General features: G+C 32.0%; 1 protein-coding gene across 1 annotated transcript; it reads right to left on the bottom strand.

Annotated features, from left to right (window-relative positions):
- Positions 1 to 3,040: 3,040 nt before the first annotated feature.
- Positions 3,041 to 7,109, bottom strand: Spase22-23 (Signal peptidase complex subunit Spase22-23). Its single transcript, XM_072528021.1, has 4 exons — positions 6,865 to 7,109; positions 6,649 to 6,811; positions 4,147 to 4,250; positions 3,041 to 3,234 (listed from the first exon to the last, which is right to left on the bottom strand). The coding sequence occupies exons 1-4, from the start codon at positions 7,005 to 7,007 to the stop codon at positions 3,105 to 3,107; spliced, it is 540 nt and encodes a 179-aa protein (XP_072384122.1). The 5' UTR covers positions 7,008 to 7,109; the 3' UTR covers positions 3,041 to 3,104.
- Positions 7,110 to 14,450: the final 7,341 nt, after the last annotated feature.

Below are 14,450 nucleotides of genomic sequence, written 5' to 3'. Positions count from 1 at the left end.
TACTAACAACAAATCACTTCCAGCAATTTTTGTAGATATGGAATCAGCATATGATAAAGTAATCTTAGACATTTTCTGTGAAAAAATGGGAATTTCTTAAGCTTTCAGATTACTATATTCCGATAGAACAGTGCCAATAAATATAAATGATGAATCATTGGGCCCTAAACGAGCAATATTGGATTACCACAAGGAAATATACTAAGCTCTGTACTATTCTTAATATATACAGCAGATCTGGAATGTAAAATTAAATGTAGTGAGACCATTTCTATACTAAAATTTGCCGATAATATTTGTATATATTCACCATGCCAATACATTGAAGAAGGGTGTAAACAATTAAATATAGCCTATAAGAACCTCAATAAATGGTGTAATGGAAATGGTCTAAAAATTTTCAGGAAAAAAAAACAGAAGTCTGCATTTTCACGAGAAAAAGAAAGAACATTCAAACCGAAATAACATTGGATACAACAAAGTATACCGTACGTGCATCTGTAAAATACCTAGGCATTTGTATGGATAAAAAATGACATGGAAATATCACATAGATTATCTGTTTAAATTCAAATATGGTTGTGTGAACTAATCAATACATTTGTCCACCCTGTATTCCTGCGATCCCTATAGTATCGCTCGAGCTCGTGGAATGCATCCCGCAAAGCACAAGAGCGTAAGTCGTTAAGAGGGAAAGACGCAACTCGACAGTGAAAATCAATGCACTCATATTGAATTCGTTTTGTTCGTTGTTTCGTAAAGTAGTGCAAATCATGGTAATTAGCGGTAAGTTCACCTAGTTTTACCTCCCAGCCAGCCATAAAATGCAACTGCTCGATCGAACAGTTTTTGGACCGATGAAAACCTACTATAATACCGCCTGTAGCGAGTGGATGATTATGCACTCTGGATAACCTATTACGATTTACGATATAGCTAAACTTGCAGCTAAGACATTTCCAAAAGCATTTACTACATCTAATATCCAGAAGGAATTTGAGGCGAGCGGTCTCTATCCCGTCAATGAAAATATTTTTGAAGATAATGAGTTTCTGTCTTCGTATGTAACTGATCGTCCTTTAAACCAGCTTACTGACAGTCGCGAGCAAGTCAATGTTGAACAGGACGGGGAACAAACGAAAACTACAGTTAATGAAATGGAAGAGTCTACTCCTTCTACCTCAAATATTCGTCAAGAAGGAACTTCAGGAAGTTCTATTACACCTGAAATGTTGCGACCCTATCCAAAGGCACCTGTTCGCAAAAAGAAGTTAGGAAGAGCAAGAGGAAAGTCACGAATACTTACCGACACTCCAGAGAAAGATGAAATAGCTGCGCTCAAAAAGGGAAAGACTCAAGAGAAGGTATCATTTGAGAAAGTGCAGGCAGTTACAAAGCAAATAGCGACAGAAGATATACAAAATGTACCAAAGAGAGTTGCTAAGTATGATAGTCAATTAAGTTCAAGTGATGGAGGTACATTTGAGGACTTGGTAACTAGAGAAAATGAATTAATAAATGACCAAAAAATATATGACATCTGAAAAGGGCGAGATTAAAAAAGGGGACTTTGTTTTAGTGAAAGTGGCAGGGAAGACGTTTTTTGTTTATTTTGTTGCCGAAATACTGAACAGTGGAATTAACAATGAGAGCAATATAGCGAACCACCTCTAGCACAACATACTAAACTGCAGAGATTACGATGGGCAGGGCACGTGGTCCGCATGCATGAGAATAGAATCCCCAGAAAATTATTAAATGCAAGAATGCAGGGAAAAAGACCTGTTGGAAGACCTAAAAAGAGATGGGAAGATGAAGTCGATGAGGATGCCAGGAACTGCCTGGGAACGCGTTCATGGAAAAGAACAGCGGTAAATAGAGATGGTTGGAGAAGCCTGTTGAAGGAGGCCAAGGCCCGATTTGGGCTGTAGCGCCATTGGATGGATGGAATTAACAATGAACTTAGCTTAGAGATATACGTAGAATTCTAGATACCTCTAAATTTATAAACGACTCATCCGAGACATGATTTTTTGCGCAATGATATTGTACGTAAACTTCCACAGCCGCACAAAATAAGCGGAACTGCACGTCACGATGCGCACCTGCAGTTTAATGTTAAATTTAGCGGATATAATGCAAAATAAGCTTTTATTTACCAAATTAATCATTAGTTAATCATAATGTTCTGATTATTTTGAGATTTTCAATAAAAAATTTCAAGATTTGTTCTAATATCTTATTTTTTTTTATAACTGACCCAAGGTACAATATATGCTGGTCCAAGGTAAATTACCAGTTTGTACCTTGGGTCAACATGCAAGGGCCTGCTAATATATATTTTTTAACTAACTACTAAGCTTAAAATGTTAAAAAAAAGAAAGCATGTAGCCAAATAGCCAAAGTAACAAATGCATTGGATAAACTGCAAATATATAATTCTAGGATTTAGAAAAAATAAAAACTAAAAATTGACCCAAGGTACAACACTCTCCCATAATAATAAAAAAATTTAAATATTTAAAAATTACTACAAACATCAATTTTTTTCTACTTTTCTTGCTTATAACTTTAAAACAATTGATTTTGGAGCAAAGTCGTAATGAAATGAAATAGCCACAATTAAATTTTCTATAAGATACGACTGGATAATAATGTTTTAATTTATTACCCTAGCTGCAAAATAGCAATAAATACAAAAAAGAGGGGATTCATAATTCAACTTTTGTTCTTTTATAAGAAACGTCTTACCAAGTCTTTTTCAACCCTGTTTCCTAAATTTAATTTAAGCTAATAGTTACCGAGATATTCTATTTGTTTATAAACCAAAAAAATTGTTTATAATTTTAAAATATTTCTAAGGCCGTCTAAATAATCCAATGGCAGTAATCTACGGATGGACAGCACAAAAATCTTTTCGAATGTTTTTACAATTCTTATTTACATCCAAAAAATCGACGATACCCAAAGTTTTGTACAATTTTGAGATACTATTGATATGCGAACAAAAGTAAACTGCGAGGGATTCAACTAAGCATAATTCTCTTTTAAGTGTGTACACTTTTTATTTACAAAAAGAGGTACATAAATTTAAATACAAATAATTATACCCTAGAAGTTGTGTATTCAGCAGGGAATTTGAATAGGTAGTTCCCTTTAGCAAAAACGTTTGGTAAAAGTCCAGCATTTGGAATTATATTATAGGACAGAGTTAAGGTTATATTCTGGTTACCCCTAAAAAAGAAATAGTATTTATTATCTTCAATAAAAACAAAGCAAATTTATTTATTTGACATTATGTCGTTAGCTGTTTCTATTGTCTATTTGATATAATATTTCGTGAAACTGTTTGTCACTGCATTTGAAACCAGCTGTACTTGTTTTTAAATCAGCAGGTAATGCTTTTGAAACCAATGCTTTTCTATGAACAGATATTCAGGCTGATGAATTGCATTAACCCAGTAGGTAGATGCATTATCTTATTTATCTAGGAATATTTCAAATATTCACTTGCAATGCGTTGGATAGTTATAATTTGAGAAACGCCATGTAATAGGAATAAATTGATGCCCTTTCCAGGTGCCCAGAATAGTGTAAGCGTTAGTCACATTTTCTTTCATTTTTTTTTTCAGTTTTCATTATCCTTAAATCTCATTTTCAGTAGTTAGTTCAATAATATAATTTAATTTACTACAGCCTAAAATATATATAAAATTTTCATTAAACAAATTTTGAGGCAGTTTAAAAAAGTTTAAAATTAGTTTATTTTTGACGTTTCAATTTCCACTTTAACAAATTGTTCTCAAAATACAAAACATTAATAAAAACAGAATTGCATTAAGTTGATACAACAAAATAGCTTCGGAACAAAATTTTAAGGGTTGAAAAAAAAAAAAACAATTAGAGTTTCAATGATCTATAAATACGACGATGGCATATAATGGGTTAATCCCTCCTTAGATTTCACTGAAAATTAAATATTGGTTCATATTGTAAATTAAATGAGGAATTTATTCTTTATGATAAAGCTAACTTGATTTAAGAAAACTTTGCACAAGTGTACTGGAATTTATCTCCTTATAATAATTATAATTTAATATCCAGAGATTATAAATATTTGGTGTCCACACCAAAAAGAATACTTACTTAAGACCATTGCCATCATCCCAGAAGTAATATTTGGTGTTCATGCTTTTAAAGTCTAATACTGCATTTTCTCCTCTAAGAATAATTTTATCCCAAAGAACAACCTGAAATAATATACATTGTTTAAACATTTATTAAGAAAAAAAGTGAAACAGTAGGTGGTACTGTAGACTAGAGTGGAGCTTCATACTATGTTTTCTGCATTTTTAAAATATAAATAATACATTTAAAATTAATTAATTAAAGTAATTTGTTTATTTATTTATATTTTAAATAAATTCAATAAATTATTATGTTTGCTCATAACACCACCTGTTAACATATTAACAAAGCATATGTTGTTTACTTATGATAAATCTGTCAAATTCAGATCAAATATTAATAATAAAATATAAATAAACATCATTTAATACAAGGGTGGCTCCAGGACCGATTTTTGGGGTGTGGGGGGGCTGCAATTTTTAACCTAAAACCCCTTAAAGTCCAACAAATGCAAAGAAAGAAATGTAATTTAGTTTTTGAAATTAAAATAGTATAAAAAAAGGCGAATAATATTGGTCATTTAGTTATGCACGCGGGACGTCCCGTATCGCCGTTTGGCCACCATTTTGTCCAGCGGGAAGGGACGGGACGCGGGATTGGATAGCGATTTTTGTCGCGAGTCGGGAATAAATTTATTATTTGACTACTTCGACAAAAAAAAAATGAAATTAATACTGACCAAAACAAGGACAAAGAATGCAATCTTATTAAAACTTTCTTTGCAGTTAGATCTTCTATCTTTCAAAGTCGATTTGGCATTGAAAACAGCCTTACTCGATAGGTTAACATCAAGAGATTTTGTTTGTAGAAGAAAGCTTAGTGGCAATGTTAATTTTAGTATGTCAATCAGTGACATCATTGACACTAGAACCTAAGATATGCATAAAGAATTAAGCAAAGTTGATGCAAATGTAGCAGTCTTGGGATCCTTCCATATTGAAATAGATGTTAGTGCTTCAATTATATGTAAAATACCAGATCTGAACTGGATTACACTTTCATGGCACTCAACTCATATGACATGTTAAAAAATGATATTACTGACTTGTTATTCTCAATGTTGTTATTAATCGGATGACATTTACAACTTTTATTAAATTTTGATAATTGTTATGAATTGAATCTTTTAGTGACAGATATTCTTTTAATTTTTTACTTCTCATTTAATTTCTATATTTTGTTAATTATTTGTCATGCAGTTTTTAATTTAAACCTGCTTAGAATAAATATATGACGACTAGAAATTAATTGATCAAGAGTAGTGAATCAATGTCAAGAACCGATATTCTATGACGCTACCCGTGACAACGCCATCTTGTGTTGTTTGTTGACTTATTATTTTACCATATCACAATGATCCACATTATAATAGTCAGATCTCTGAAAATGACAGCTGAAAGGGAAATTCTTAAATTAGTCACTATATAGGTGGTTGCTGCTAAGAGATAAAAAACAAAAGCTTCAATTTTCACTTTATTTTTTGATTGCATTGCAGCAATTTCTTCAGTCCAAATTTCCAAATTGCCTCCCACAATTACTTGTTAGTGAAAATTCATAAAAGGATCAGGGATCAAAAAGTTGCCAAGCTGGCAGCACAAGGAGCCAACTTCCATTTTCTAGGTTTGGGTTCCTTTCGTGGTCTAATCAATGGCCACATAAAAAAAGAATTCTGTATTTTGGAACCCAATCAATTATGATTTCACTGTCTTAACATACCAGGACTGAAGCAATCAAAAGATTTGTAAAATTATCTCAATTACCTTTTCAAAATAGGCAAAAAATACTTAAATTAACAACATATCTTCTCACAGGACACTGCTTTCTGAGATAAGCAAGTCAGACAGTAGGAAATTTAGTTTCTGTAAAAATATATTATAATGACATGGTTATAAAAAGTACATAAAATCATAGTGTTCCTCATACCCATAAAATAAGGAACATATCTCCCAGACACTCAAATGATATAAACTTGCTAAAATATATTGTCATTAAAAAGCGCTAAGCTTTTTTTTTGTTATTCTACCATACTCAACCATACCACAACAATAAAAAGACTTAGGATGGACAAATATCTGAACTGAATATTGATTTTTGATGGCAATGATAAACTGTTGAAAGATACAATGATAAAATGTTAAAAAATATGAAGAACTTACAAATTATGAATTTTATAATTTTATTGACAGCTTACCTGTGTCATTGTAAAACACAAGTAATTAGAAACCAAATATTTTTCACACTATCTTTTACATGTAGATATGTATAATACACATGATCCTACATTTAAGGAATTTTAGCATTATAGTAAGGTTAAATTAATTATATAGAACATATAAACTCAAACTCTTTGATTTTGTTCATCTCGCTAAAACTCTCAGCTCTTATCTCAGCAACTCTTAAATATGATTCAGAAAAGTAAATATGTTTCGAATCTTGAAAATTATTGATAAATATATTTACCTGATTTAATTCATTACTAGGTGTTCTATATTCTGCTGTAAGATACAGGAATAGCTGTTTAACATTCCAATTAAATAAACCAGTTAGATTTGTTTGTAAATCAAAAGTAATGAATCCTAAGTCATTTTTCTCTCTACTTGCACTATAATCTGGAACATTTTTTCTGCAAAAATATATAGTTAGATACATTCAGTTTTATATAAGAACATTACTTACACTACTACTTTAACTGTATTCATATTAGCATCTGTTACATAGTTCAGACAAACTGTGGAAGCAAAACATAAAAACGTTAAACAGGCTAAGACAGTGAGAGTGTAGGCAAATATTGAATTGCCCCTTTGTAACACTGAGTGCATTGTTATCTGTTTTTTAACTTTTTATTCGTTTAATAAATTTTAGACACGTCAATGTAACTATCTTACTTGAAACACTCTAACCTAAAATCATATTGTTGACATTGACAGACCGGAGATTAGTTTTGTCTATCGACACGTCATTTTAACGCCTTAAAGCTTATGGAAAATACAGTTTGTCCAACTGATGAAACTTTAATACAATCTTAAATTTCAGCAGATTTATTTCGATTTTAGTATCTTATGTACAAAAATAAATTGGATATATGAATGAAATACTGTTTAATGTTTAGGATACTATAAACATAATTTAAAATAAAGTAAATTTGATTTTTCTGTCACAATATTTGGCTATGCGTTTATAGATGGCGCTTAGTGCATGAAATTCTTAATAATTTTTATAAAATCCAAAGCCATCAAAAGGTGGTATAAAATGATAGAAAATAAAGAAAATAATGTAATTTGATCAAGTATAACTCGTTGTTGTACTTGACGTTGCTATACGTTGACGTGTTATAAGTAACATATAATAATATAAGCGGGGATCCTACAGCTTCTGCCGCTTCCCGCATTTCGATCGCCATCTTTTTCTATCTCTCCAGGTGTTTTCATCAATGGCTCTATCTTTCATGGTTTCCATAACACCTTGTATCCAAGACTTGGCTGGTCTTCCTCGTTTCGTATAAGTAACATAACCCATACAAATAAAGTAAACTCCATTCGCTTAGCTCGGACAAATTTTGACAGATTCATTGTCGGAAACCTACACCTACACACAACAATTCCTACTTCTCAGTAATAATAGCTCAAGTATCCTGCTATTACAGACTTCTTTCTTTAAAAAAAGAAGAATTATTCTAAATAGTCGAAGTGTATACTAAACCCATCAAATTTTGGGTAGTATATATTTAAAAAATATATATTTAGTTGTTATAATTTAACATAACTATTTATTATATGGTGCAGATAAATAAATATTGATTGTCGGTAATTCGCAAAGTTCTATTTTATTTACTATTTAGTTTGTTTACTATTAATATTGGCTATGAGTACGGGTGCTTGGTTGTATAGTAATTTCCAGCCACTTTTAGTCTGTCAAAAAGTAACTAACTTCGCAAAAAAATAATTACTAAATTCACTAGACAGTTCCGACTGGGATTAGCGAACCGAGTTTACTAATTCCGATGTAAACCGTTATCTGCCCCTTTAAAACGTTTTCTTAAGGCGCGTTTTCACGGGTCGATCTGGATTGAACGATTTAGATCGATTATTAAATTGAAAGCAAATTGAATATGTAAACCGCAAATCGACTTGGCCGTTCGGCGGAGTGAGGCGATTCGACGGAAGTAGAAAGACTGTCTACTTTTGATAGGCGATTGCCGCCGACTCAATGTCGAACGACTGGAATAATCATTTTTTACTAAAATAGATGTTAAATAATATTTATTTTTCTTTCAAAAACGAATTATCATTAGAACAGGCAATTTTCATTTTTTTTGTTTTGGTTTTTGGTTTGGTTTTTTGTATACATTAGTCTCATATCCACTATTTTCCTTTAAGATTAAAACATCCAGAAAAGGTAACGAGTTATTTTATTTCTTTTCCATTGTAAATTTTATTGACTCCTTTTACCTTTTATTTATATTAATCAGAAATGTATCCAACACAACATCTACATATTTCCAACATATTGTGGGCTTTAAATTTTGATTAGGAATGTTTGTTTTGAAGTCTTCCATCAATATATTAGCTAATAATGGATTTAAAGCACAGCCCAAAAATTTTGTTTATAGAGATCATTGTTTAGATAAAAATAAGTGTTGTCAGTAGATCGTGTCAACAGTTCCATTATAGCTGATACATTTAATTTGGTTCTAGTTGTTAATCTATCATTTTGTAATTTGGTTCTAATTGTTTTCAAAGTTTTATCTAAGAAAATACCATCTTAATGGTGCATTTATAAATAGACTATTTATGTAAAACCTTACTTAGAAAATATTACATATACAAAGCAATGTATCAAATTATATTAACATTTAAAAATATAGATAATTTTAATAAAATTTGTTAAATTAATAATCTAATTTTGTTTTATTTAAGTCAAGCATAGCTACAGCTATACAGATCCCTCTTTATAATAATAACCTTTCAGTTTTTTTTTAATAATACATCATACACAATAATAATACACAAAAAAGGTGCTATATACTTGATTCATTCATGCCTAATTAATATATAACATCAGTCAACCTCCTGTATATAAAATACCAAATTTTTATTGCAAAAAATGCTGAAAAATATTTTTTTAAATAATTTTTAAAAGTAGGTATTTTAAAAGACCTTTAATTTTGATTTGCTATTATTTACTATTAATTTTAGAGTTATTCTTATAATTTAAACATTATTAAATTTATCAAACGGGTTAAATAGATGGATTGAAGTAATTATATTATTAATTTATAAAAAAAATGTTGCCGGTAATGCTTAGTATCGATTTTTTGAATTTTCCCAGCAGTTTTTTCTAAAAGTTCTTTAAAATGTGCATTATCCATTCTTAAATGATTTATATAAGCCTCTGGATCTCCCACAACCATTTCTTGGAGCAGGCTTTGTGATGCACCATGAGTATTTCGTCTTAAAATCCACGGTCGGGTCCACCACCTTCGTTTATTTTTCTTTTTGTTTGATTTGGCGATTTCTTCTCGAATTGCATAACAAATTAATTCCACACCTACATTAAGAATTTCACGTGTAGCCATTTTGTACTACAAATAATTCAACATTCATCGACTGTCGTGTAAACCTTTTTGCTTTCGGCACAGATCGCATTATGGTCGAACGATCCAAATCGTTCAACCCAAATCGACCCGTGAAAACGCGCCTTTACATTAGTCGGTCCGCTATGGGTAAAGTGAGGTCGTTTTCAGAATCTACAAGTTTATTTTTACTTTCAAAATAAGAAAGTAAAACATCTAGATTTTGATGTGTAGAAAAAGTAGGGGAAATATGCCTATCATGGCATGCTGCCTTTGATGGCATACCACCTGTAATTTGTAAATCGTTTCCTGTCGAACGATATCGGCTGCATAGGCATGTGCATAGACAGTGTTTATTTGCAACGGTAAAGTTACAAACACTTATTGTTAGTTCCACTTCCACAGATAAGTCTGTAACGGAAAGTGTGATTTTTTGAGTGTTGAACTATTATAACGCACGTTAACACAAACAGTTTTTTGCCGCTTCTCGTATGAAGTTAAAATATCCAAAGTAAGTATGCAATTTTGATTAGTATTAAGCTTCAGTAGGCAATGCATTTTAACTTCTGCCATTGTGGTGCTAGAAGATAACGCTCTGCTTTAAATCTGATGCGCACTTGACTATGACGGCATAGCAGATGTGTCCCAATGATGGCACATTATGTCATCATGTGCACATGTTATATGCCATCAAAGGAAAATGAATATTAATTGCAACAATTTCAAAAACTCAACTTTTTACTTATATTAAGGGAAAAGAAGATAAACAATACCAGTTTGTAGGGTTTTTTAAACAAATTTGGAGCTTTCAAATCGCACAAAATCTTCAATAGTAAATTTAAGTGTATATCTAAAATATCCTTAAAGGTTTAGTACAATCCTTAAAAATTGGATTGCCGTTATCTAGTTATACCTTAAATAGTCGAATATCTCCTGATATCAGATATAAAGGCTTTGTTTTGTTGCAAGGCCTTTGTTAATATGGCGTCTACCAAGAAACATAGGCAGCAGTGGTCGAAAGAGAACATGAATATGGCAATTCAACACATCCAAGAAAAGAAGATGGACAGCACACATATCTAACGAACGCGTGCTAAAGACCGTGCACAAAGAGCGAGAATTGATCAACAACATCAAAATGAGAAAGGTCCAATACTTCGGTCATATAATGAGAGGACCTAAATATCGCTTACTCTGGTTAATCATTCAGGGCAAAATAAAGGAAAACGTTGGGTCGGAAGAAAACAACTGTCCTGGCGGCGTAACATTAGACAATGGACAGGTCGAACGGTCGAGGAACTGTTTCATCTAGCTGCCGACCGAGAATCATTTCATCAGCTTGTCAATATGACGATAGCCAACGCTTGAATACAAGCACGGCACACAAAGAAGAAGAAAAAGAAAATAAGATGGGATGGCTGTTGGCTTCCACCAAAACTTTTAATGTTCCGGCTACGACGCTCCGTAAACGTTTTGCAAACAACTCCGGTGGAAGAAAAGGAGATTTGGGTGGCCGAAGAATTACACTACCTCCTCATCTTGAGAAAGAGGTAGCTACTCATGTGATTGATATGGAAATAAGATTTTTTGGTCTCACAACGCTAAATTTGAGACGATAAGTTTTCGAACTTGCTAAGAGAAATAACATCAAACACAAATTCAACAAAACGACTCGTTTAGCTGGATTGAAGTGGGTGAGGGGTTTTTTAAAAAGAAATAGTACCATTTCATTCAGAACACCAGAAAATACATCTCTCGCACGATCACAAGCATTTAATAAGAACAATATTGAAGCATATGTTATCTCTTTAGCAAAAGTTTTAGATACATACAATTTTCAATCCGAAAATATATTCAACGTTAATGAATCAAGTCTTAGTACTGTTCAAACAAGGCCTCAAAAAGTGTTTGCAACCAAGGGACGGAAATTAGTTGGAGCACTGAGCAATGCGGAACGAGGTCAGCATTTAACAGTTGTATGTTCAATAAATGCAATTGGTACTTTTGTACCACCTGCATTTATTTTTCCCAGAAAAGGGTTCAAAAATGAATTAATGGACGCTGCCCCACCGGGAAGTGTTGTTTTTTGCCAAGAGAAAGGGTGGATGTCTTTAGACATTTTTGTTTAATGGCTTAAACATTTTATTGACTATACCAAAGTTTCGAATGAGAACAAAATATTATTGTTCGATGGCCACAGTAGTCATAAGGGACTGGAAGTCTTACAAGTTGCAAAAGAGAATAGTATTGCACTTTTCTGCTTTCTACCACACTGTTTCCACCGGGTGCAGCCACTCGACGTGGGATTTTTTAGTCCTCTACAAACCTATTATAACCAAGAAATTCAAAATTGGCTAAAACAAAATCCTGGAAGACTCGTTACGCACTTTCAAGTTGCTGAGTTGTTTAAAACAGCTTACCTTAAAAGCGCCACTCCTGCAAATGCCTTTGCCAAAACAGGGATTTAACCTTTTAATCCTGATATTTTTGAGGAATGGATGTTCGCTCCATCATTGGTTACAGATAAACCTATAGAGAGCAATCAAGATCGAACTCAAAACATCCATCCAAACAATCCAGATTATAATCGAGAAGAAAACCTAGAAAGTGGATAAAATCACCCACCTAAAGACTGCCAACGGGTCTTTCTAGAAAATACTTAACAGGATACTCTTCACCTAACAATCCAAGATTTATCACCCATTCCAAGTGTTTCGCAGTCAAACACAAAAAAACAAAAGAAGCGTAGAAAAACAGTGGTAATAAATTTAACCCCTGAAATTCAAGAATTGAAAGATAAGGTTGTTGAAAAAGAAAATGTAGAACGAAGAAAACTGGCAAACAAAGTTAAACGACAAATAAAACAGAAGATAGAACCTAAAGGAAAAGCTACGTAGAACAGTGGATTAGAACGGAAATCTGTGGATGACACTTTTCCTAAAAAACGAACATTATACCGAATGGCAAAAGAAGGGATAGAGAAAAATGATGAGAAGGAACAGGAATCCGCGAGCGATAACGAAAATTTTAAAGATGATGATTCCGACGTCACTTGCTTGTATTGTAATGGCCTGTATTCCCTCTCAAAGTCGAAAGAATGCTGGATTATATGTCAAGAGTGCCAATCCTGGTGTCACTCTGAATGCACTGGGGTCGATAAAAAATGTAAGATATTTTATTGTGATTTATGTTCTTAATTGTTTTAATGTGTGTTACTTTTATATTTGTTGTATTATTGTTTTCTTTGAATAAAATGCGAAAATTCCACTAAAACATATTTTTTTCTATTATACTGTGCAGCCATGCCATCATAGACAAGGAATGTGCCTATGAGGGCACACTTGACATTTCTGATATTTCAATTTTTTAATATAAAAATCCACATTCTCTTTGATCTTTTTATTTCCAGCTTAATTGGCACATTCAACTAAAATGGAAAAAAAAATTGTAACAAATATGATCATGTATTTTAATAAAAAAAACGAGAGGTGAAGTTAGGTATGCCATCATAGGCATACTTCCCCTAACTACCTAGCTCCTATCAAACAAATAAGTAGATGAATGAGTATTTATAGGTACCTATATGTTATGGGTAAACACCGATATGAGATAATGCTAGCTTTACTCGGATAGCTTGCGTATTATATAAATTGGCTGGATAAAAGCATCGAGCAAAAAGACAAAAGAGGGAATGTAAAGGTAGTGGGGGCAAAATTATTGTTAGACAGGAAGTGCCATCTTGAGAGGCCACATTAAACAAGGAAAGAGAGACTTTTTCCTTGTTTAAGAAATCAAATTTAGTTGGGTTATGTTATTGCTGATGTTATTGTTTGTCCCAACTGTCACATGAAAGGTTATTTGTATTTTCTATTGTAGTTTTTTAACAATTTTTTCACATTTTTGACTATTATTGTTATTATTTAATTAAAACTTTATTTTGTTCTAGTGTTAAAAAAGTATTTTAAGTGTATTATGTGTTAATATTATGTAATATTAATATTATGTAATATAACAAATAAATAGATAAATTAGAACACCTACACCACTGTATGATTATTGTGAAGTGTCATGAAATTTAAATTTGGCGCATTCGCATTTTCGGATATGTCCGCCATCAGAGGCCACTTTTTTGGTCTCCTTTTCATAACGATTAGATTCCCTCTTTTGTCTTTTTGCTCGATGGATAAAAGGCAAAGGATATTGATAACTTCTTGATTTATCTGTTCCATTCTAGAACTATTCAACGCCAAATGGATAAAGCAATAGGTACATTTTTAAATTGGGTACCTATAATACTACTTCTGGTTGAGTTTACCGAAAGAACAAGCTGAATATAGCCGCAAATGTCAAAAATATTTCGGTTTGGCAGTGTTGACATGTTTTTATAATGCATATGTGGTACGTTTCAAATATAAAGAAATAAAGCTTTTAAAAAGTACATTTTGATTATACTATTTTATGAATTCTGCAATTTTTAATTTATATGAAGCAATAACGAGTAGATATTTGTCTCTTTCGAGATTAATTGCAAACATCTGTTGTAATCTGGCAACTGCTGATTTGACGATTGCCAAATCTATCCCCTAATTTATCAAAGGGTAATAGCTAAAAAAATGTCTAATAATTAACTGCAATTAATCTCCAAAGAAACAAATATTTACTGATTGTTGTTTTATATGAATCAAAAATT

Source organism: Diabrotica undecimpunctata, chromosome 4 (genome assembly GCF_040954645.1).
Source record: "Diabrotica undecimpunctata isolate CICGRU chromosome 4, icDiaUnde3, whole genome shotgun sequence".
NCBI lineage: Eukaryota > Metazoa > Arthropoda > Insecta > Coleoptera > Chrysomelidae > Diabrotica > Diabrotica undecimpunctata.
This window is presented reverse-complemented; position numbering and strand designations above follow the sequence as displayed.

Coding starts and splice junctions, on each gene's coding strand:
- Spase22-23 (XM_072528021.1), bottom strand. CDS start 7,007: ATGCACTCAGTGTTACAAAGGGGCAATTCAATATTTGCCTACACTCTC. Junction 4,251..6,648: donor CTAGTAATGAATTAAATCAG/GTAAATATATTT, acceptor ATATTATTTCAG/GTTGTTCTTTGGGATAAAAT. Junction 3,235..4,146: donor GATGATGGCAATGGTCTTAA/GTAAGTATTCTT, acceptor TTTCTTTTTTAG/GGGTAACCAGAATATAACCT.